The following is a 22,259-nucleotide window of genomic DNA, read 5'->3' as shown; positions in this document are numbered from 1 at the left end:
TTTATTAAGCTAGCAGACAAGAAGTTAAACTATAGCTCCACCTTAACACATAAAGACTTGTATGCATCAGTAACGCGCCTTCATTTTCAGCAAAACTTTTACTTCTCACACTTGAAAAGGGGTCAGTTGATGCGGACTGATATGATCCATATCGGCTTAAAAACACAAACATTACTGAAAAACTTTTTCAAATCAATAAGAACTTGCACTATATGTAGTTATATAATACCAATCAATTAGATAGGCCTATAGCAACTCATATCATTGCAGGCTTGTAAATTTACTCAATATGGTGTCCTTGCAGGGTGATATTAGCAAATCTTTTTTTTTTGCTCAAAGAATCTTTTATTCAGCAAGCTATAATTGACACCCCTCATAATATCGTAAAGTCTCAGAATCTTTCCATGGCAAGTTAAATTAGCCTATCAAGTTGTATTAAACAGAAATTCTCAAATAAAGTCAAAGCACCTCAAATCTAAATCAATCTGCAGGAGTATTTAAGATAACATGGACTAACACACCTAAACGGACGAGTGATGGACAGGGACTTTTGCAGAACAGGTGTGCATACCTATGCAGAGCTGTTATTGTTATACAGCAGAGCATAGTGTGTGTGTGTGTGTGTGTGTGTGTGTGTGTGTGTGTGTGTGTGTGTGTGTGTGTGTGTGTGTGTGTCTGTGCGTGCTCGTGATTGCGTGTGTGTGTGCGTGAGAGGAAAGGCGGGGGCTCTGAGGTGCCCCCACCCCCCTATGATAGCGGCGTCGCGCGGCGCGCTCGCGACAGCCCACTCGTGCTGCTGCTATACTGTAATCATATGATAGGGAGTCGATCCCCGCTGCAGAATACCAACACAGCAAGCAGAGCAGCCGGGGCAGAGGAGACGAGTTCATGAGAGATTTTTACACCGAAGAAGAAGTGTCGGTGAAAGTGTTGCGTGAGGTGTCAAGCAGAGCCAAACTCCCCCCTAAAAAGGAACTTTTTTAAAACTCTGGAGACAGTCGGAGAGAGGGGGGACCCAATTGGACGAGGAGAGGGCACGCACGCGAAACGTTGACCCGAAGCACAGTCGATTTCTCCAGCGCTGAGATTTGAGTTTATCAGCTGAAAAAGTGAGGTGGTGAGCGGGTCACAGCCGGTGGAATCCTCTCTGGGTCCTCGCATCGCTTGTCGGGGCGTGTCTTTTTTTCATTCCCCCCCCGAAAAGTTGATCGAGTAAGCTATCTATAGTCACTTTTTTTTATTGTTGAAACATAAGCCATGGTCGGGGAGACAGAGGTGAAGGAGAGACCCAAGTCCAACCCGGACTATTTAATGCAGCTGATGAATGACAGGAAGGTGATGAGCTCCCTGCCCAACTTCAGCGGCATCTTTACGCATCTGGAGCGGCTGCTGGATGAAGGTAACCCGGCTTCTGTTTCTCCACTGATGAAATCTTCTGTTTTTTTTTAATCACCCAACACACTTCATGTGATGGCACTGAAGGAACAGTAATTATCTCCCATTGTCTAAAAATCGTTTAATGCAGGAATTCCTCATGACTCCTTGGAAACATTACTAATCCTGTACTGAAGATGCATGAGTTTAATGTTCAAACACTTATATTGTTGTATTACTTATCATGAAATCTCATCTAAGAACTTTGGGGGGGGGGGTTTCCCAATATGAATGAGTCAAACATTGCTTAAAATCTTGGTTTATTGGTTGTCCTACACTTTTTGAATTTGTTGAATGTATTAGATGAGCTCTCTGTCACACACACACACACACACACACACACACACACACACACACACACACACACACTGACAGGGACACACACACACACACACACACACACACACTGGAGCAGTTGGTGATGGGAACAAACAGACAGTTGTTAGTCTTTCTCAGTGACCTAATGCGCAGGCTTATGTGAATGCTGCAGCCCATCCCTGAGCAGGAGGGACAGCTTGTCACAGTGTAAAATATTTGATTTAAGACAGGCTGTAAGATCAATCAATGCACTTCACCTGCTAAACAACATGTTTTTGAAAAAAAAAAAGAAAAACTCCAGGGGCATTTGGAGCAAAGCAACAAGCGTCAAAAGACTTTCCTTTTCCCTAATTTTCAAATCGAGATGGGAGTGATCAGAGACCTGACAAAACGATATAACCACGAAACTTGAGTCATGATACGAAATGAAGACAATATTTTTAAGATAAGTTATTGTCGCACTCCCACACAACACTTGGGTCATGGTAAGATATTATTTCAAAACTTGCTTGATGACAAAATGTTCTCACAATACTTGAGTCATGAAACAAAATGTTGGGGCATTAAAGTTCGGTTAAATTGTCCATCTTGAATGTAAGCAACAATAATTATTTTCAAACAAAATACTCAAATTATTAACACAACAATAAAACACCATGTTTTGTCATAACATTATCCCTTTATCCTGAAATTGTAAGAGCCTGAGCCTTTTTTTGTCATTGCAATGTTAATGTAATTCAACCTTAACTGTTTGGCCAGTAACGTCTAACTGTGTATTGCTTCGCCAGGAGCTGCACAAAAGTCAGGATGCCAGAAAAGAAAGGAGGCTTATATGAATCCAACAATAACTTGTTGACAAGCTTTTTTCAGTCAGCTCCAAAAGCTGATCAGAGCCAAGCTGAGAAGGCAGATGTTTGCCAGGAGGCTAGCGCTGACGCTACCGATCCAACATACATGTTTTGATATTGCTAAATGACATCAGCGGAGGGCCCATTAGCTTGGCCTTTCAGGGGCCAAGCTATTTCTGCCTGCCTGTAAGCAGACAGACTGACAGGCATGATGAAGGGACTCCATCATTGTTACAAAAAAGTTACACAGCCCCTTCAGCACCTGTAAGTTTTAATGATTCCCTTTAAATTGCAAATTTTAAATAAACCCCATCATCTTTGTTTTGACCCAGTGGCCTCCACACGGGTCGAGAAATGAAGCCAAGAAAGCGCCACAATCTGCAGTTCCTCAAGTGGCCACTTGAGGCTGACTCCAAAAGTGAACCTATCCCCATTATGCACCATATTAAAATGCCCAACTTTACAACAGAAATAGACATGTAACAACCTGATAGAAAACAATGATTTTCTATTTTTATTCATAACACCTCTAAAGCCCCTTTTAGAGTTTGGGTTTTATATAACTCACCTATTTATATGACTCTCTGCCTTTAAAAATAGGACTCTGGTGCCTTTGAGTAGCAGTTGGATGCGGCTAGCTGTCTGCTACACAGCCAGGTGTCAGAATTGTTTTTGGCTTTCCCTGCAAAGAGTTAGATTCTTTCACTAGCCGCTCTCTTATACTGGAGATTTCAGCTAGCAAGTTGTAATTCCTCTACTCTCTCGAAGCTATTAGCTTCTTTAGCCTCATAAATCACAACTCAGGACAGTTTCACAATCTTACTCTGGTAACTAGCGTATTAGCCAGCTAAAGAATTAGCCTCAGAATGTTTAACTTTGATAACTTGGCCTTCTTCAACCCATCACTCCTTTCAGCACCACCATCCCATTCAAATATGGTAACTTTGGCTCCAGAACACCAACACTGAAGTAGCGGTATGTCAACACACCCATGGGTGACTTCACAGGAGCTACATCCATTTCTTTATACCATCAAGTATTCAACAGACTTTCAACTTCTCCCTGCTGACCTCAGCTGAACAAAGCTCAGCACAGTCTAGTGGACTCCATAGCAATGGCATAAACATAATTTAAACAGTTCAATATGTATTTGTTGTATTAGCCTTAAAGGCCTGTGTTTAAAGGTTGATACGTGATGTCAATGTATAGGCTCAATAAATCTACAGTAATCTAGAAAGGTCTGGAAGGCATTTTTACTTCCCGATATTTATTGGATACCTGGACAGATATGTTTGCTGACACCAATCCCCCCTTTAACACTTGTGTGATTAAACATTGATTAATAACTTTTTGCTAGCTTTGATTAATGCTACACTCTCTGAACCTGCAGTCTTGTTTATATTATTATTATTTGTACGTTAGCTTGATATGTTGACCAGAATACCTGATATCTTATTTTTGGCTTCCTCATATGCCATTACTAAATGGTATCAGTATCTGTACTTGTAAAGTATACTGGTATCAATATGGGAACAAAAAAACTTTAGGTTTTCTTTGCTTAGGTGTGTGGATATAATATTGCAACACAAAATATCATGATTCTATGCTCTATTGACTTTTCTCCCCAACTCTTTTCTCTAATAGTAGCTACTTGCTCCCGAGGCCTGTTGTTGTTGTTGCTATTGTTGTTGCACATCATGATCACCACGGTCCTGACATTGTGACAAGTCTCATGACGCAGCAAGGTTGTCCGTACAACGGACGACCTCTAGAGCCTGACAAATAGGTCAACTTAACGTCTCTCGCTGTGTTAATGTTAAAGACTTGACAGCTGAGCGCACTCATCCCTGACACATGATAAAGTGACACCCCCGGCTAGAATGAAAGGCATTGTACCGTGCCCATTTCCAGGCTGGCTGTATCTTCTGCCTGAGTTATGTGAACAGCGACAGAGGACCAAAAAGTTTGTTCAGGGTAACAAGAAGCCCTGCCAGTCACACTTATTGTCAGGTTGTATGTTTGTGGCTTTTTTGGAAACACTGGCGTCAAGTCCCGACTATAAATAAACCAATGACAGGTTAAAGTGTGAAGATAAGTCCTGATACAACCCGCTCTCTTTATCTTTCACCCGGGTCGTTCAGCTCTCTTGTTCTTCTTTCACTTCTCATTTTCCTCCAGCAACTCGCTCCCTGTCTCCACTGAACGGTGACCAAAGCCCTGCGTGTCTGTGCAGAGTTTGTTTGTGTATGTGTGTGTGTTTTTAATAGTCCCTTTTGGTGTGTAACAGGTCCAAATGGGTTGTTACAGGATCATCATTGTCACCGTGGTTGTGGCTGTAATTATAGCGTCCTGCTGTAGTTATTACGGTCAGACTTATCACTCTCAGCGCAGGGAGACATGCCTGTCAGCCTGCTTAGGTCAGATGATATTTGTGCCTCAAGGCACTTATTCTGCTGTGTGTGTCTGTCTGAGTGAGTGAGTGCGTACAAGTAGGGAGGGGAAGGGGGGGGTCTGTGTGTGTATGTGCTGCGTATGTATTTGTGTGGTGCAGTAGTCAGTTATTATTGTGCTAGCGTGTCATTACAAAGGCATCAGAGGCTAACATCGTCATTGAGACAACACTCAACAAGCAGACAAACAGTCTCTTTTATGATGGTGTTTCTGCACCCAACATGAGCCAGAATATTTGGTACTTTTTATTGATCAAAAAAGTCCCCATTGGGAGATTTTCTTAGCTCATACTTTTGACTGTTTTGCTGATAGCTCAACCAAAACATTATTGAGGTCATATGAATTAAATAGTTTATTTGTTTGCCCTTTACAGACTTGTTCGATTCATAAAAAGGAAACAGTCCTCGGATAAGAAGCTGCTATGAGCTATATTATATATGATATTTACTTAATCAATAGATTGTTTTTTTCTCTTTTAGATCAACAGAAAATATAAAAAAAACTTAAAGTGAGTGATAATGACTTTCCCCTAGAGATGACATCATCTCATGTCTTGTTTTTATCGCAACTATTGTATTGGTATTGGTATATTGGTATTAGGTCAAGTCAGATAGGTCATAGAAAGAAATGAAAATGCAAAATATTCACATTGAACCATTTGGAATCAAAGACTGTAAATTACACAAACAAATTTGTTAATTATAACAGTTGACAACGAAATCGTTGAAGTAGAAACAGAAATGACTCCAGTGAGAATTTTATGCTCGTAATTTATTTTCACCTGAAAAGTTTGAGGTCTTTGAGTTTTAGTTGGACAAAGACATGATCTAACATTTTAAAATAACTTTTGGTGCACTATGTGGACCAGAAGATCGATGTTTTATTTGAGAAAAAGTTCAATGAGTATCCAAAAATGATCGTTCAGAGCAAACACATTACCTTCTAGGAAGGTGTTTTGTTAAATAAGTGACCTGCTGAAAAAACTATATAAACACAGGTGTGGAGGGTATGTCACATAGACCCCAAATAACGTGTGTTTATTTAGATTTTTTGTGAAAGGGTGGGAGTTAATGTGTGTCTGTGTGTGTGCGTGTCAAACACAGCTTGAGAAAGAAGAAGAAGAAAAGAGTGAAATTACCTTGAATATCATTTTAAATACAGGAGGTCTTTCTTACCTGCGTCTATCAGACACTAAACTGCATTCATTATCCTCTGCACTTATTTCACTCTACATGTGTTTCTAGTCTACACTCATTCTTACATCTGTATGTATGAATGTACAAATTCACCTTGGGATTCTATCTGTACCTTTCTACTCTTGTTTTCTTTTCTTTTAAAAGTTTAATGTGAAAGTAATCTATCTATCTACCTTTCTATCTATCTACTGGAGGAGCCCTGATTGCAAAGCATTCAGTGGTTAGATTCTACATTGTGGTGCAGAATGTTTGTGACTGTCTCGCTGCCTCCCCGCCCGTCTGTCTGATTGTCTAACTCTCGGCTGTCACATTCAGAGCCTCCTGTAATTCTGTGACAGTGAGTCATCACCCTAATAAACGCACGGTCTGAAGGAACATGACACTTGTTGACCCTCGTTGAGGTTTTTCCTGGATGTTCATTTCACTAATATCCTTTTCTCTCTCTCTTTCTGTCTGTCGGTCTTTCTCTGTGTGTTTTCTGTCTATGTGTTTCACAGAGATTGGCCGGGTACGCAAAGACATGTACAACGACACAGTGAACGGCGGCATGTTCAACGGGCGGGACATGGAGGAGCTTCCCGAAGCTATTGGCCCTGTGGCTCAGCTGCAGGAGAAGCTCTACGTGCCGGTCAAAGAGTACCCAGACGTGAGTGGCCAAGTCCCTGATCTTTGACCTTTTTCAAAGAGGAGACTGTTTACTTTACACTGTTGTCATTTTATCTCCTCTGAGGCTGCCAGAAAGTCAGCAAGGGCTTTTTATCACAGGAATTTCCTTGCTTTATATTTTTTCCCAAAACTGATTTCATTGTGAGATCATCTCTGCTCACACCCACTGATGTAATCCAGACTGAAAATAGATCAATAATGAACCCTGGTCAGTGTTTCCAATAAGATAAAAATTAATTATTTACAGGTTTTGTTTTTCAAATAAGGCTTATCTAAACTCCATCATTAGGACACAACCGCAGACATTAGTTTACACCACAAATATTTATAAGAGCTTAAAGTCTTTACCCCAAATATTATGGATAAATGCACTTCAGTGAAAAGACTTAACCATCGAGCACATCCCTGCTCCCGCCAAGTACAGTTAAGTACTTCAATATGAGTTTCGTTGATCCAGATTGAGTGGCTCACGTGATTTTTTTTGCCGTGCATCAGCTCGCCAATCAGTGAATACAATGACTGGCTGTCCTCACTCACATGACAGAGGACTAACAGGACACACAGGCAGACGGGCCAGTGCTGGAAAATGGTTGAGATCAAGGTTAAATTTAGAGAGCAGTTCCTCTATCTTGATCTGTCAGTGTGTGTGTTTGCGAAAGGCTGGAGCGAGTGTGTTGCAACTCTTGCTGAAGTGGACATTAGGTTAAAAGTAGAGAAAGGCTGGACAAATGTTGCAAAGCAGAATGAGACAGAGGGATACTTGCAGAGAAACACACTCACACACACACAGACACGCATACAGACACGCATACAGAGGGGCAGCTGTCTAGTTAATCACTCAGTCTTAGTGACAGATAAGGTTAAGCGAACGGCACTGTCCTGTCCTGCCATGCACCAGCACCAGCCAGCACCCCTATAATGAGCTATTTTTGTCCCTGTTAGCAACACAAACACATCACACACTGCAAAAGGCACACTCCCACATGCATATGCCGAACACACACATTGTAAAAAAAAAAAAAACAGTTTGTGTCTGTGATGTCAAAATGAAGTCGTATTCATTATCTGTTTGGTTTGTTTTTGCTCTTTTGTGTAGTTCAACTTCGTAGGGAGGATCCTGGGCCCACGTGGGCTGACAGCCAAACAACTGGAGGCAGAGACAGGCTGCAAGATTATGGTGCGAGGAAAGGGCTCCATGAGAGACAAGAAGAAGGTATACACACTCGTACGCACACAGAAAACACACACAGTATATATTCTTTAAAGTCTCTTTCATTTTCTGTTTAAGTCCTTTTCATTTGTACGGCTCTGGAGGAGACCAGAGGGATTTATTTTTTTTGCACGCTAGGTCGGATTTATTGGAGAAACTGTTAGAAGATTTTTAAAATGCGCCTGTTTGCTTTTTTGGTGAAAGTTAGATGAGAAGATCAATGCCACTCTCATATCTGAAAACTGAATATTAAGCTTAGGCATTTATCCTAGCTTAGCATAAAGACTCGAAATGAGGGGGAAACAGCTAGCCTAGCTCTTTCCAAGTTTTCACCGACCAAGAAAAAGTTCCCATATAACCTCTGTAAAACTTGATAGTTTTGCACTGCCATATTTCCAAAGGATATGAACAAATGCAATAAGAAGTGTATTAAGAGGGATACGAACCGAATGCTGCTGTGATGAGGACAATAACTTCTGCACAAGGGGTGCAACAGAACCACCAGGCCACCGACGATGTGTCATATTATGAAGACAGGTGTGTACAGGAGGAATGAGTCAATGGAGAATTACAGTAAACTCCTGTACGCTGTCTCATTTTTGCACATCTTTAAGTTATTAAAGTTGTGGCAGTTGGCGAAAAGCCAAGATTTCAATGTTGCCACTGTTGTTTGACTTTAAGGGCGACAACTAACGCAGGAAAATAAAATCCTTTAGGTAGTTAAAAATCAAAGTAGATAGGACTAGTGGAGATAGAAAAGGTAAGGAGATTGCAATTCGTTTGTGTCCTCTCTCTTGAAGAAGGCGGTGCCCCAGCTTGGCCACCCCTGTCCAAATAAGTGTGGACACACCCCTGGTGTAAATCTCTACAACTTGTGAGTTTAAGAGGAGCTGCTAGGAACATTTCATTACATTTAGACAAGCTAAGCTAGCCGTTTCTTCCTTCAGTCTTTATGCTAAGCTAACGGGTCTCTATCTGTGGCCTCATTCACTTCAGATGTAAAAGACGAGGTATCCGTCTTCTCATCACACTTTCTGCCAGAAGTAAAGAGTATAAAGTTTGGCATTTAGAGCTCTCTAATGCCTTTGCCAAATATCTAGTCAGTCATTAAAAATGTAACTTTCAAAAACTGCAGTTGAGACCAGGAATCATTGAATATTTTGAGCTTTGTTATCTGAGATTAAAAAAAATTAAAAAAGCGGCCGCAATGTTCAAAAGTCCATCTATCTATCTACATGTATCTCTTAAAAAACAAGTTTTCGGTGCTCAGTTTTTCTCTCCTGGTGTTCGGTCCATCTGTTCTTTCTTCCTCTCCCCTGGTGTTTGCTGTTGGACGGAGTCGGCCCAAGCTTTCCAAACGGCAGGTGGAGCAAGTCCAGCATTCCAGCCCACCCTCTCTCACCAGAACATTCCCTACCCCGCACTCCTCAGAGAAAGAGAGAGAGACACACACAGAGAGACAGAGAGGAAGCAAAACAGAGACACAGTGGGAGGCAACAGGGGGAGACGAGAGAAAGATGTTGACTTTTGGTGTTTTTCAAAATGATACATCTCACTTGACAAAACATTCCCAGAGGATACAATCTCCCTGCACACAAGACTTCAAAATGTCAACTTCAGCTGGGGCTTCAAACTCACTGTTATTTTCATTACAACTCAATCTGTGATGCCTATTTCATTAACTGATAGTTTGGGCCCTGAAATGTAATCTACAGCTGTGTTAGCTGCTCTGAGGAACACTGCATCATTTTGGAAATTCATATATTTGTTTTATTCAAGACAGAGCTGAGTAGCTCACCACTCTCTGTCGGTGAAAAATGAAGTTACATGCAGGAGGTTAGCTAGGCTAAGCTAAGCTAAGATTAGCACCAATACTGGAAGCATTGAAAAACAACTATCCAGGACAGTAAAGTTCTGAACTGGCTGGACCACTGCTTGCCTAAATGTTTTGGAAATCAAAAGTACTTGTTGATGTTTCTGACTTTGCGCTACCATTGAGTAGGCATTTTAAAAGAAACATGCAGATGTCTGCTACATCACGATCGCATCCAAATTCCACAAGCAACACTCCCAAAGCACACAAACAGGTGCAGGACGAGTCCACAAGAGAGTTGGGGATATAAGTGCCATGTGTCAATTTTATGACTAACCCTAACCCTTCCTGTGCTATTCTTATGTGGCGAGACAATTTATATGCTGGTCTGCAGTCAAGTCTGCCATCCAATTACTTCATTCAGGATGTATAAAAGTGGGTTTGAGCTTCGACAGCAAAAGAGCCTTTTTGTTTCACCCTGTGACAGCATTTGATTTATTGATCGCTTTGGGGACTGGGATCGGTCATAGTTTTGACTCGAGTAATAAAAGTTATCAATGATCTTATCAATGATTCCAAAAGATTTCAGACTTCCCTGTCAAATTGACATCACTTCTCCATGAGTCCTCCTGGTGGTGCTTATAACATGTATGAGCGTAACGTGAACGGCCTTAAGTTCCAAAATAAAGGAGACAACAGCAATGAAAGGAAGTTATTAAAGGGGCACCTGCAGCCTAGTGGTTAGTGCACGCTTCCAATGTACGGAGGCTATGGTCCTCCAAGTAGGAAGCCCGGGTTCAAATCGACTTGTGGCTCCTGTCATTCCTCACTCTCTCTCTTTTTAATTTCAGACTCTTATCTACAGTCATATCTCAAATTAAAGGCATAAAAAACCTAAAAAAATAGAGTGAAACATGATAAGAAGTTCAACTGACACTACATTTGAAATTGTGGATAAATACACAAGTCCTGCATTTATTCTTTTCATTTTATTATTTTTGTTGGTCTTGAGTTCATCAGATATAGTGATATATCCTAATCTGGTTGTCTTTAAACTTCATTTGTAATAATTTACTTTGTAATATTATCATTCATGTGGCTATCGACCGTATCATAGGGCGTTACCCTGCGTTTCACAGCCCTGGTGGGGGATGTAAAAACTTTAAAGAATTTTACAAAAATCTTTATTTTTTAACTAAATACTTTTGCTTTATTTTGTTGAATCTGTTAAAAAAATATATGAATATTACGATGCTCTAAAGCAGAAGAAAATAGCTAACTCATCTTTTCTTTGTCTGAATCCAGATTAAGTCAAATGAAATCAGTTTAAGTTCAACCAGACTTTGTGCATTTGTTTTTTTATTGTCAACTTGAAATAAGACAACAAGTTTAACCAGCAGAAGTTAATTTGTCTGATATTTTGACCTGATTAAAGGATGTTAAGCTGAACAAAACATGCTACTTTAATACATTTTGTGAACTTCTGAATACAAACAATTGAACAATCATTTCAGCTCAAGCTGTGTTGAAGTGAGAGATATGAGATAACGTCAGTGGAAAACTTTGGGGACATGTTACAGAAAGAATTTGAGCACAATATGTGTAACAACTGAAGAGGAACACGAGTTAGCTAACACTTACGAAGCTGCATCGACCAACCTTGAGATTTGTGTTTGTGTGTTCAGCTTGAGACAAATCCAAAAAAGTGAGCCAAACAAGAAGACATCCTGTTCCCTCTTTGCAGTGATTGCTCGAGCATGTGTGGTGCATTCAAACGGACCCTTTAAAATGTGTTTTTGTGTTTCAGGAGGAGATGAACCGAGGGAAGCCCAACTGGGAGCACCTCAGCGAGGACCTCCACGTCCTGATCACAGTGGAGGACACACACAACCGGGCCAAGATCAAGCTTCAGCGGGCCATCAACGAGGTCAAGAAACTTCTGGTGCCTGCTGTGAGTATGAGTCCGAACCTGTCAGCGTCAGATATTATGGACTGGACTTGATGGAAAAGCTGTGTGTGACTGGATGAGGGTTCACTGTGTTGGTATGCATAGGAGGGGGAAGGGGATTGTCAGTCCAAAAAGTGTGTGTTTGTGTCTTTTTTGTGTTTGTGTGTGTGTGAGAGAGTATGTGTAAGGGGTTAGGGTAATTAGGGAACATGCATAAAGGGGTTTCCATGGTAACCCTGGGTTGTTTGAAAGGCTGAGGGAATGAATGGAGAGTCTGTTCACTTGTTCTCCCCACTCCATCACTCCTTTCACTCGTTCACAACTCACTTCATTCCCAAACTACTGGCTACAGTATTCCTTTTTCTCTCCTTTTTTTTGTTGTCCACACAAGGGGACATTTTGATTGCACTCCTCAACATTTCTCACATTCTCCGGCCCACCTACGTCCCCCCCCCCTACGGACACACATGCACGCATAACCATGCGCAAACATGACCACAAAAGATGAAACGCATGCAGACGTGTTCATATAGGGACACACAATCTTTTCAATCGTCACACACAATCACACAAGCACATATTTTCAAATCTCCTTCCTTTTCTTTCTCTGCATTATTTGCAACAATAGAAACAGTCTGAAAAGACCAGCAGGGGGATTTCTATTGCAGCAATCAGATGCTACTTCCGCTCCAATCACAGCACGGTATCAGCCATCCCCAAAAGCAAAAAGATGTGAGAAAAAACTAGAAGCAATCAGACGCTGAACACCTGTTAATGCATGTTTGTGAGTGTATGAGTGTGTGTGTGTGTGTGTGTGTGTGCATGTCGAGGGCAAAGTTAATGATAGGTGTTTGTTTAACCCAGTCGACCTTGCTGTCTGACTGTAAATCAGTCGGGCTTTTCACCAGGCTGTAACTGGAGCTAAGAGGCTGGTGTGTTTGACACTGAATATATCCTGTGTGTACACAACTACAGACTCTTCCCTTTAGAAAACATTTAAAGCTTTGTATTAACATGCTTATATGAAATAGACTCAAATAAATACTGATGCCTTCATATGACAAACTAAAGCAAAATAAGACCATCAGCAGCAAGACGGATTATTTCTATCTCGTTTTTATCAATAACTGAAACTGCTGCGGGGGTTTGGTGTCAGAAAAGGCAATTCATAGCTCCCTGCAGAAACTCTTTTTAGAGTGATGCTTTTTAATGATTAAAAGAAAAAATGTTGATATTTCTAAATACTTAAACGTGTGCAAGATCAGCGAAAAGGTGAGCGGTACCACTTTGTCCACATGTGGCGCCAAAGTCGACACAAACTGAAACTTCCTCACAGGAGCTTTAAATCAAATCGTGATTTGTTTCTGTGTACTGTAATAATAATGTTGAATGGTTGACCTTATTCTCTAAATAAGCTGATTGTGTTTCTCTGCTTGTGTGTGTGTGTGTCTCGTTGTAGGCTGAGGGGGAGGACAACCTGAAGAAAATGCAGTTGATGGAACTGGCCATTCTCAATGGGACCTACAGAGACGCCAATGTCAAGACGCGTAAGGCTGACATCATAATGCATGTGGAGGAGGGTTGGTGGGTGACAAAGGAGGGGTCTGTGTACAGGACTCCACTGTATATATGAACAATGCCTCTGTTTCTGCTGTTAAATGGTCTGTTTGTCTTCTTCTTCTTCCCTGTCTATTGTACGTGTGTGATGGCGTGTGGGTGTGCACATACTTGCATTATTGTATGTTCGTGCGCACCGCAGCCACTGCTGCCTTCCCTTTAGCAACCCCTCAGGCGCCTCGGATCATCACAGGCCCGACGCCCGTCCTGCCTCCAGCCCTGCGAAACCCTGCACCCGTCAACACGCCGACCCTCATGCCTCTGATTCGCCAGATCCAGAGCTCAGCCCTCATGCAAGGAGGAAACCCCCACCCAGCGCTTGTGCAGCAAGGGCCCGAGTCTGGGATCATCTACACGCCCTACGAATACCCCTACACACTCACGCCCTCTATATTGGAATACCCCATTGACTCAACCGGAGTATTAGGTATTTAGAAATCAAAAGTTTATCACTTTCATACATGGTCAATGGATGTATTATGAGAACTGGATACTTGACTCCAATAGACAGCAAATAAACTCTCAATTAGGGTTTAGAAAAAGTTCAGAATCTCAGCTGTAGTGTAGGACTAAATGTGAACCAATAAGCTTCTATCTGTTAGAGAACGACGGGCCGCTATGTCCGCACACGCCGTCATCTTAACCCCAATAGACTTTTCATTGAGGTGAACAAAAAAAATACTCAACAAATCTCAAAGCTTCATGGTCAAACTGTTCTTAAGGTTGGGGCCAAAGGTTTTGTCTATAAAGGTGTGTTTGGACTGAAAGTGAAATCAGTGACTGTTTGTGCAGTCATTTTAGATCTTTCCAACTGTGCAGATGTTATCTTAAAGTCACCAACACACCAGCAGCGCGTGTGTGTTTTTGTCTGCGTTGTTTTATGTCGACACAAGACTTTGACTGAGCTCAGGAATCCCCAGACGTTTAGGTTCACTCTTTCTTTCGCTCTGATTTTACTCTCCTACCTTGTATCATTGAAGGAGATTATTTAAGTCAGTGGCAGAGATTGGGTAGCTAAACTGGGGCTCTCACTGAAGTAATAATATTTAAGTATTTTAAATGGGACAAATTAATTCACAAACATGTATTGACTTTAAAAGTAACACAGAGTGGCAACATGGACATTTTCTAAGCTTCGATCTTTGAGGGCACAAAGGAAGATTATTTGTTAAGATATCAGTTGACAGTAATATAAGAGGGAAAACTACTACTACTGCAACATCGAAATGCTTAGAAAGACCCTCGCAGCCTCCCATGTAGCCGAAATAGTTGATTTTGCACACAAGTCCCGCCTCTTATAAGTCAATAAGCCAACGGTTTTAAAGGACGTTAGGATGGCCAATCAGATTTCAGGGGGACCAGGTCCATCCCTGCATCCATCCCTAATTAAACTAATTTGCACCATCCAAAGGGAATTTGTGTCCTTGTATGAAATCATACGCTCTGTTTGAGGGCACAGACGTGGCTTCAATGAACTTTACAGTTTATATACTGAACCAGACAAGTCCATTTGATAGCCAAAATTGATTGCTAACTGTTAGCTTATCAGGCTAAAATGGCATCAATTTTGGCACTTTTATTCTTTAGTTTTATTAATTGATTTCACCTTGATGTGTCAGTAATGGTTATTTCTTTATTGACTATTATTTCTGCTTCAATCATTAGACAGTAAGAACCAGAAGTGGTTAAAATGAGAAGTTTTATCGTTCATCATCGAAAACATGGACATAGTCCATTGCTTTCTGAAATGCACTTTTGAGGTCCAAAAATGACACCATATTAAAAATGCTTTCCAAGCATTACTTTCGGTAAACAAAGTAAAAAGTACAGTGGGGGAGCTGAGACTGGCTTTAAGTCTCCTGAACAACAGCTAAAACACACCAAGCTGTCAGAAAAGCCAGGCCCATAAATATGCATGACTCTTAGTTTTAATATTATCCAAAAAAAATGAGTTAAAAGAAGATTCAGTATGTGGAGTGTGTATCAACAAAGATTCAGCCATTCCTACCAACACTTTTTTTTAATCTGGCTGTATTTCTGCTGGGAAGAAAAAGCACTTTAATATGAGTGTTAATGGGACTTCAGGGACTTTTGCAGCCAGCCTCAAGTGGACACTTGAGGAACTGCAGTTTTTTTTTCACCTCCACATTGGCTCTAAAGGTTCTAACTTGGCCTCCTCTGAGAGTAGTTATAAAAGAGGCTTTTATCAATCATATAAAACTACAGAGATTATTTCTTAAAATCCCATTTAAATGGATTTAAAGGTCCAATGAGATGACAGAACTCAAACCACAGTTGGTCACAGGTACAGATTGGCAGCCGTATCCAGCTCTTGTAATACATCCTCTACATAATGCATTTGAACGCTGATGCTCATTGCTGGGCTAACAGTCCCCTCTTCCTGTGTTTTTGCAGGTATGGCTTTCCCAACCAAAGGCTAAGCGATAGCAACCTTTCTTAGCGCACACACGGACTGGATTGCAGAGACCCCCCCTCCTCCTTTCATTCTTACCCCCCCTATACATACTTGTCCCGCAGGGCAAACACTCAAAGTTTGCTTATACTTTAGGATGACAGATTCCTCGACAGTCGTTCTGTAGTCAAGTGTCCACTCCTGTTAATTTCCTCTTTGTATTAGCAGACTAGCATTGTGGTGTGACAGCTATTTAACTTTTTTATAATAGTGTAGCTTCTGCTTGTAATTTTAACAGTTTTTTTAGTGAACCCGTAGATGTGTTAGCGCCGCTGTTTGTGATTTAATATATGTTCAAGCTTCTTTTAATCAGAGCTATAGAGTGACTTCGCTTACAGCTGATATTGAATCTACTAGGGACGCTTAGTGAGAAATTAGTGGTTTGGATTAATATTTTCTTGAGAGAACAGAAGACCACAAAACAACAACACAAATCTGTCTCTTGGAAGTTTTGACTTATTTTCACCCTCAGCCTTGAACTTATTTTTTAAATTCCTGGTTTCACTGATGTTGGTGCCATGGGTGGACTGTTTGATGTCTTTCTGATGAGTAACCTTTTGTGTTCTGTTTTGGCGAACGTCAATGGCTGTAAGCAGGTGCCATGACCACTAAGGTACGACGCCACGACAAGAGAATCCATCCTTACCAAAGGGTAGTGACCCCAGACAGAGGTTAGTTAGCTCACCAGCCACTTTATGTGTATGTGTGCGTTTGAGTGTGTGTGTGTGCGTGTTTGTAAGTGTGTGTGCATGCAGACCGATGGACCAATCTCAGTTTACATGTGTCTGTAATACGGCATGCCTTAAAAAAAAAGAAAATAACTGTATCAGGCGATGAAGCAGCGTCAGTGTAAAATGTGAAACGGTGTTGCAGTAAAAGTGAAATGAGTGAGCAGATTGGGAGGAACCATGTGAAGGGTGACAGCTGCAGCGGTTATCTTTCCTGTTAGATAGGCCGGACGGCTCGCAGGCCGGGACCCTTTCAATTAGAGTGGATCGCTCCGTTCATGTGACTTGGTCCTTGTGACTCTGGTTTTGAGTCCTTCCTCTCTCAGAACCGTTTTTTGTTGTTGTTGTTTGTTGATTAGCTCTTCAATACTACTTTTGACCCTACAAATATCTGTGGGAATTTTTTATTTATACCCAACTTCATTCCACTAGAATTACACAAATGTTATTTTTTATTATTATTAATTAAATCCTGTGTTGTGCCCAATGACTATATGACATTTAAAGTAACAGTGATTGTCTTTTTCTGGAGGTCATTCAATTCAACATGATCGTTGGTCTCTACTACTAAAAACACAGCGTGTGAGAACTACTGAAGTCTGTGTTACAAGCTCTTTTGTATGAAATACTGTTTGTGGTCTTATCAGTCGCCCACTGGACTTTATCATTGGGGCTGTTTACATCTTTCATATATTTCCTAGCCAGAGTGGTGCTGTTGCCATGTATTTAGCTGCAAAATAAATTTGTATATAGGGATTTTAAAGTGCTTATATGAAGCTTATGGAACAAGATCGCTTTGAAATACTTGTAGTTTTTTTTTTTCGTCGTTTTTTTTTTTAGTTTGTAAATTTTTATTTTTTTGTTTCTACGATATGCTTTTTATAGATGAAGTGTCTCCATGTAAAACTTCAAACTTTATTCAAGGTGTGTAGCTACTACTGTTTTAGTCACCATGGAAGAAAAAGGTGGCAATAAAAGCAGTGTTTGTTTGTTTTTTTGTTTTTGCTCTGTCTATTTAAGATGAGGTGACCTTTCTCGATTCACAGGCCTCATGACTGTTTTATGCAATAGAAATGGACTAGCTAGCTACAATATATGTGTGTATGTGAGCGGTGGAGCTCTTGTTGTACGCGATGGACAAAAAACACTAAAAGGCAATAAAGATGACTATTGAAAAAAAATCTCTAATGGAAACCAAAGCCTCTAAATTCTTGTAGTTAGTCTGTCTATTGTTAAATTGTTTCTAAAGTCCTTCTAAAATCACCATCTCTTAACCTCTCATCACTGTCTCTTACGGTGTCTCTTTGCTTACTGTAGACATTAGTTGCTCTTCTAATCCTTCATAGTTAAAAAAATCAAACCATAATCAATAATCACAACTGTTAATCTTTTAAAAATCGTATCCCTGCTGCTAAACAAAAGCTCTACTTGTCAGTTGTTGAAAGACTCTCTGAGGCCCGGACACTTTTCTGTGGACATAAAGGTCACTCTCTCACCCACATGAAACCATGCTGTCTCCCTCTCTGTCCATGGTTTCACTGTCTGTCTGTGCTAGTCGTAGCCCAGCTAGCATGAGTAGTATCACTATAGCAGCAGTCACACAGCAGGAGGGGCTTCTTCTTTCTGCAAAACACCTTCATGAGCGCTTATGAGCATCGCTAACCAGCCATTCCTTATGTCACCACCCGGTGGTTGGTGTAAGACTCTGAATGGTCATGCAGGGCTCATGAAGGTGTTATGCAGCTCTGGTGTAGCGCCCCTCACGCTGTGCGACTGCAGTAGATCTGCCTTGTTGTCATCCTGACGCCACTAGCTGACACTAATCTCTCTTCTATCTTTTTTTCTTTTTATGTCCCCTTTTATGTGCCCTTTTTGTTTCCTTTCCTCGTCTGTCCGTCTCTGTCTGTCTAACTCTAGCTGCCACGGCAACTAACCCATGACCCCTTGACCTTCTGACCTTTCCGCCCACTGATGACCCACCCATCTCTGCCCCGCTGGTGTGCTCATTGGCCCACGGCCCCGCCACTTCCCCGCAGCTCAGCCAACCAGACCAGCACATTGGGAACAACCCCGGCTGCTTCTGTCTAACCAGCCAACCAGACGACAGCGATCATGGGAATAAACCTCAGGACCCCGCCCACTACTGAGTCCTAACCTTAACTCTACCAAGCGTGCCTTCCTTTTAAAAGTTCAAAGCCAGTCTGAGAATGTTTTTAAACCATTTGGTCTCCTGTACACGCCGTTTATTACCACTTAATGTTACTGGAGATGGACTCCACACTGGTGAAGGGCTTAAACCATCACGGACTGTGCCAAACTGTCTTCCTGAGCTGCCCTGCCCTCAGTCCATGATGCAATAATGATGACTCTATTAATGCTATTCATATAATGATGGTAACTGTTACTTCCACAGCACACAAACCCTCCTTAAATCCTAAACTTAATGAGATATAACAGGGATTTTTAAGCATTTTTCCTCACTGGGCACCTCCCACATACTTTAAAATATGTGATCGCAAACATTATATTCATTATAACCGTTTTAATTGGTGTTCAAATATTAATATATTAACATACTTCTTGAAATTGTAACACCAAATTGTGTTTTAAAATGACACGTTCTTCATGATCCAGCCGAGTAATTTCCATTTTTCTTTGACATCTTCGAACGACGAAAAAAAACGCTATTGTTGTGAGCAGTAATCATGCCAGCGTGAGAACCTTTCATTCACTGTAAAGCAAGAGGCACTCCGTGAGGAAATATGCCAAACCTGTAACCTGAAATGCCAAAGTATCCTTTGAGAGTGTTTTAATATTAAGAAAAGAATCCCCACACTTTTATGGGATAAATGCCAAGTCAGCACACTGAAGATGCAAACCCACACACAGGCAAGGTTGCACTTCGTCTGTCTGAATGCAGCGGGCTTACATAACGATGCCTTTGCCCTTTTTTTTCACACTACAGTATTGTACAAGCTTGAACAGCAGTGCCTTTATTTATTGAGAACAATCGAACAATGTCACACCTAAATCTCTTACTACAGCATCGAATTACTGTTTATCATTGGGTTTAATACGGATGAATTAAAGCGGCAGAAAGCGTTTCACAGCCTCATTATCATCATCCATAGCTCCTCCCTCTTTACATACTTTGGTGCATAAAATAATTAGGATTGAAATGCAGTATTAAAGCAGCGGTTACGAGTTTGAGATGTTTATGTGAGGTTTCAAATACCTCAAGAGAACAGTGTTTTACTTTATCTTTTGTTTGTTTGTTTGTTTGTGTTGTTGGAGATGAAGTCGTCCACAAATATATCTATATTTTTTGCATGTGTATCCGCTTTTTCAGAGGGTACAGTTTTACACACACATTAAAAAAAACAACCGATGCCTTGACGTAATAAAAAAGAAAACAAATCTTGGAGCGTAGCATCTGTAACAAGTTTATGATGTATTTTTATATTCTATTTTGTACATGAAAATAACATTAAATGACCTTTTCAGATAAGAACATTATGCCTTATTATGGAGAATAATTTGATGAGTTGAACTATCATTCATGTGTCAGAAATAATCATGTCCTGGTATTCTGGAGTTTTCTGTATTAACTTGAGCCCTCTGAAATCAGCATTGCTTGCCCTCTGTGCCTTTTTATATACTCTGAGTGTGACAATTAACAGTGTAGTACAACATTAATCTACTCTTCAGTGCCAAGTGTAGGTTACTAACTGTTACCACTTCTGTGATTATTAACCTCTTTAATGTTATCTGTCTCAGCTTTGGATTCCTTTTAAAAAAAAAAAAGTGTGTCAAAAAAAAAATCAAGATGTGTTGAACAATGAACGTTTAACCTTTTAAAAGTTCTCTGAGCAAGAATAACTCTTTGTACACTATTAAACTCATAGTTGTAAAACTAACCAAACTTTGTTGCTTTTTCTCTGTAGCTCTCACTTATGCAAATCAGCTTCCTTTCTGCATACTAATCACCAAACACTCCTTAGAAACCCAAAGAGGGGCGGAAAAAACCCGGCAAACACTTCAGACAAAATGCAGGGAAAAGGCCACCACATTGTTTTTCCCACTTCTCCTTTTTTTTTTTCCTCGGTGTTGTTCTCTTTCTACATACATGGATGTGTGTAACAGGAGAGAAGAAAACACACCCTGCTCACCATGGTTTCTCAAAGGCATGCACATGTATAACAGAAAGAAGAAAAAAAAACAGAGGGGGTGCAGGTTTTGGAGGACTTTACGGCCGGGGAATTAAAGGGAAATTGATTGTGCAAGCTCGCCCTCAAACATCTGCAGAGTAAATATTGCACGGGATAACAGTCTGTCCCTGAAGTACCCCTAAAGTCAAAGCTACATGTGTCACAGTGGCTTCATTTGCTCTAATATAACCTCCTTTATTTCTCCTCAAGGATGCACTTACTAAAACCGATGAAACAAATTCCCTTTAAAATGACACACACAAAAGGAGGGGAGAATCACATGTTTCTTGTTGTTGTGAATGCAGCAGTGGGTGGCTCATCCGTCCTCTCCCTGCCCTTCCTGCTTTCATTGTGGAGTTGAGAGCTTGATATTGAACTTCAAGCTTGGAGTTGAGCCTGATCTGCGGCCACAACCCCAGACCCCCGATCACACAGAAAGAGAGAGACACACACAAAGAGAGAGAGAGAGAGAGAGAGAGAGAACATAATGTGACCGCTGCAGACAATCCGCTGGACAGGAAGGAGCAGAGTGGAGATAGCAAAGAGGGGAGAATAAAAAAAAAAAAAGAGAGACTGGATATGCATGGGTGGGGGTGCATGCATATGTTTGGATGGGTGTGTACTCTTCTGCCTGTTTTTCCTGTTTTCAGTCAAGCTTATTTTTTTTCTCTCCTTGTTCTTCCAGTGGAATGAAACACTCTTAAAGCATCTGGTAATGTATTCTGCAGTCAGCTCTCAGCATTGCCAACACTTTGGGGCCCTGAGCTCCTCACAATCAGAGTATGTGTGGGTGTGCACCAGGATGGGTGTGTGTGGGATAAAACGACAGGTTGATTTACATTACTATGTATGCACTGCATTCTCCACATAATGAACAGCTCCAGATTTCGCCTGCCTCTGTAAATATTTGATGACTGAATGATTTTAGCGGAATAACAACAGAGTCCTATAAGCTGCAGAGAGAGAAGTTGTATTTCAAACTGTCTCTCTCTCTCTCTCTCTCTCTCTCTCTCTCTCTCTCGTCCACTTCTCTTCCCATGTAAATAAGGCCAACTCCCCCCTAACTCCACACACACCCCTCTGAGGCAGTTTAAAGACCCAACACTGTCTCCTTGTCTCCTTGACAACCGGCATACACTGGGGTCCTGTCGTGGCCTCTCTGTCTTTTGTGTTTGGGAGCTCAGAGGGACAGAAAGAAAGAAAGAAAGAATAAAAGGGAGAGAGAGAGAGAGAGAGAGAGAGAGAGAGGAAATGGAGGAGAAGAGTGGCTGAAAAAAAGAGGAAGATGACATCACAGCATATTTTTTTTTATCCTACACGTGAGAATTTGGTTCTTAGCCCGATGATGG

At 41.1% G+C, this 22,259-nt stretch overlaps 1 protein-coding gene across 3 annotated transcripts; it reads left to right on the top strand.

Moving 5' to 3' along the window:
* The first annotated feature begins 780 nt into the window (after window positions 1–780).
* Window positions 781–20,013, top strand: qki2 (QKI, KH domain containing, RNA binding 2). 3 transcript variants are annotated; one of them, XM_079372157.1, is made up of 9 exons: window positions 781–1,399; window positions 6,745–6,893; window positions 8,010–8,126; window positions 11,744–11,887; window positions 13,344–13,431; window positions 13,644–13,928; window positions 15,893–15,916; window positions 16,571–16,645; window positions 18,620–20,013. In XM_079372157.1, the coding sequence occupies exons 1-9, from the start codon at window positions 1,258–1,260 to the stop codon at window positions 18,640–18,642; spliced, it is 1,047 nt and encodes a 348-aa protein (XP_079228283.1). In that variant the 5' UTR covers window positions 781–1,257; the 3' UTR covers window positions 18,643–20,013. The 3 variants fall into 3 exon arrangements, with proteins under 3 accessions (XP_079228283.1, XP_079228284.1, XP_079228285.1); XM_079372158.1 differs by lacking the exon at window positions 15,893–15,916; XM_079372159.1 differs by lacking the exons at window positions 15,893–15,916; window positions 18,620–20,013 and having other exon boundaries at window positions 782–1,399; window positions 15,917–17,901.
* Window positions 20,014–22,259: the final 2,246 nt, after the last annotated feature.

This window comes from Symphodus melops, assembly GCF_947650265.1.
Source record: "Symphodus melops genome assembly, chromosome: 21".
NCBI classification, from domain to species: Eukaryota; Metazoa; Chordata; class Actinopteri; order Labriformes; family Labridae; genus Symphodus; species Symphodus melops.
Note: the sequence above shows the minus strand (reverse complement) of the source record. Positions and strands in the feature narration are given on the sequence as shown.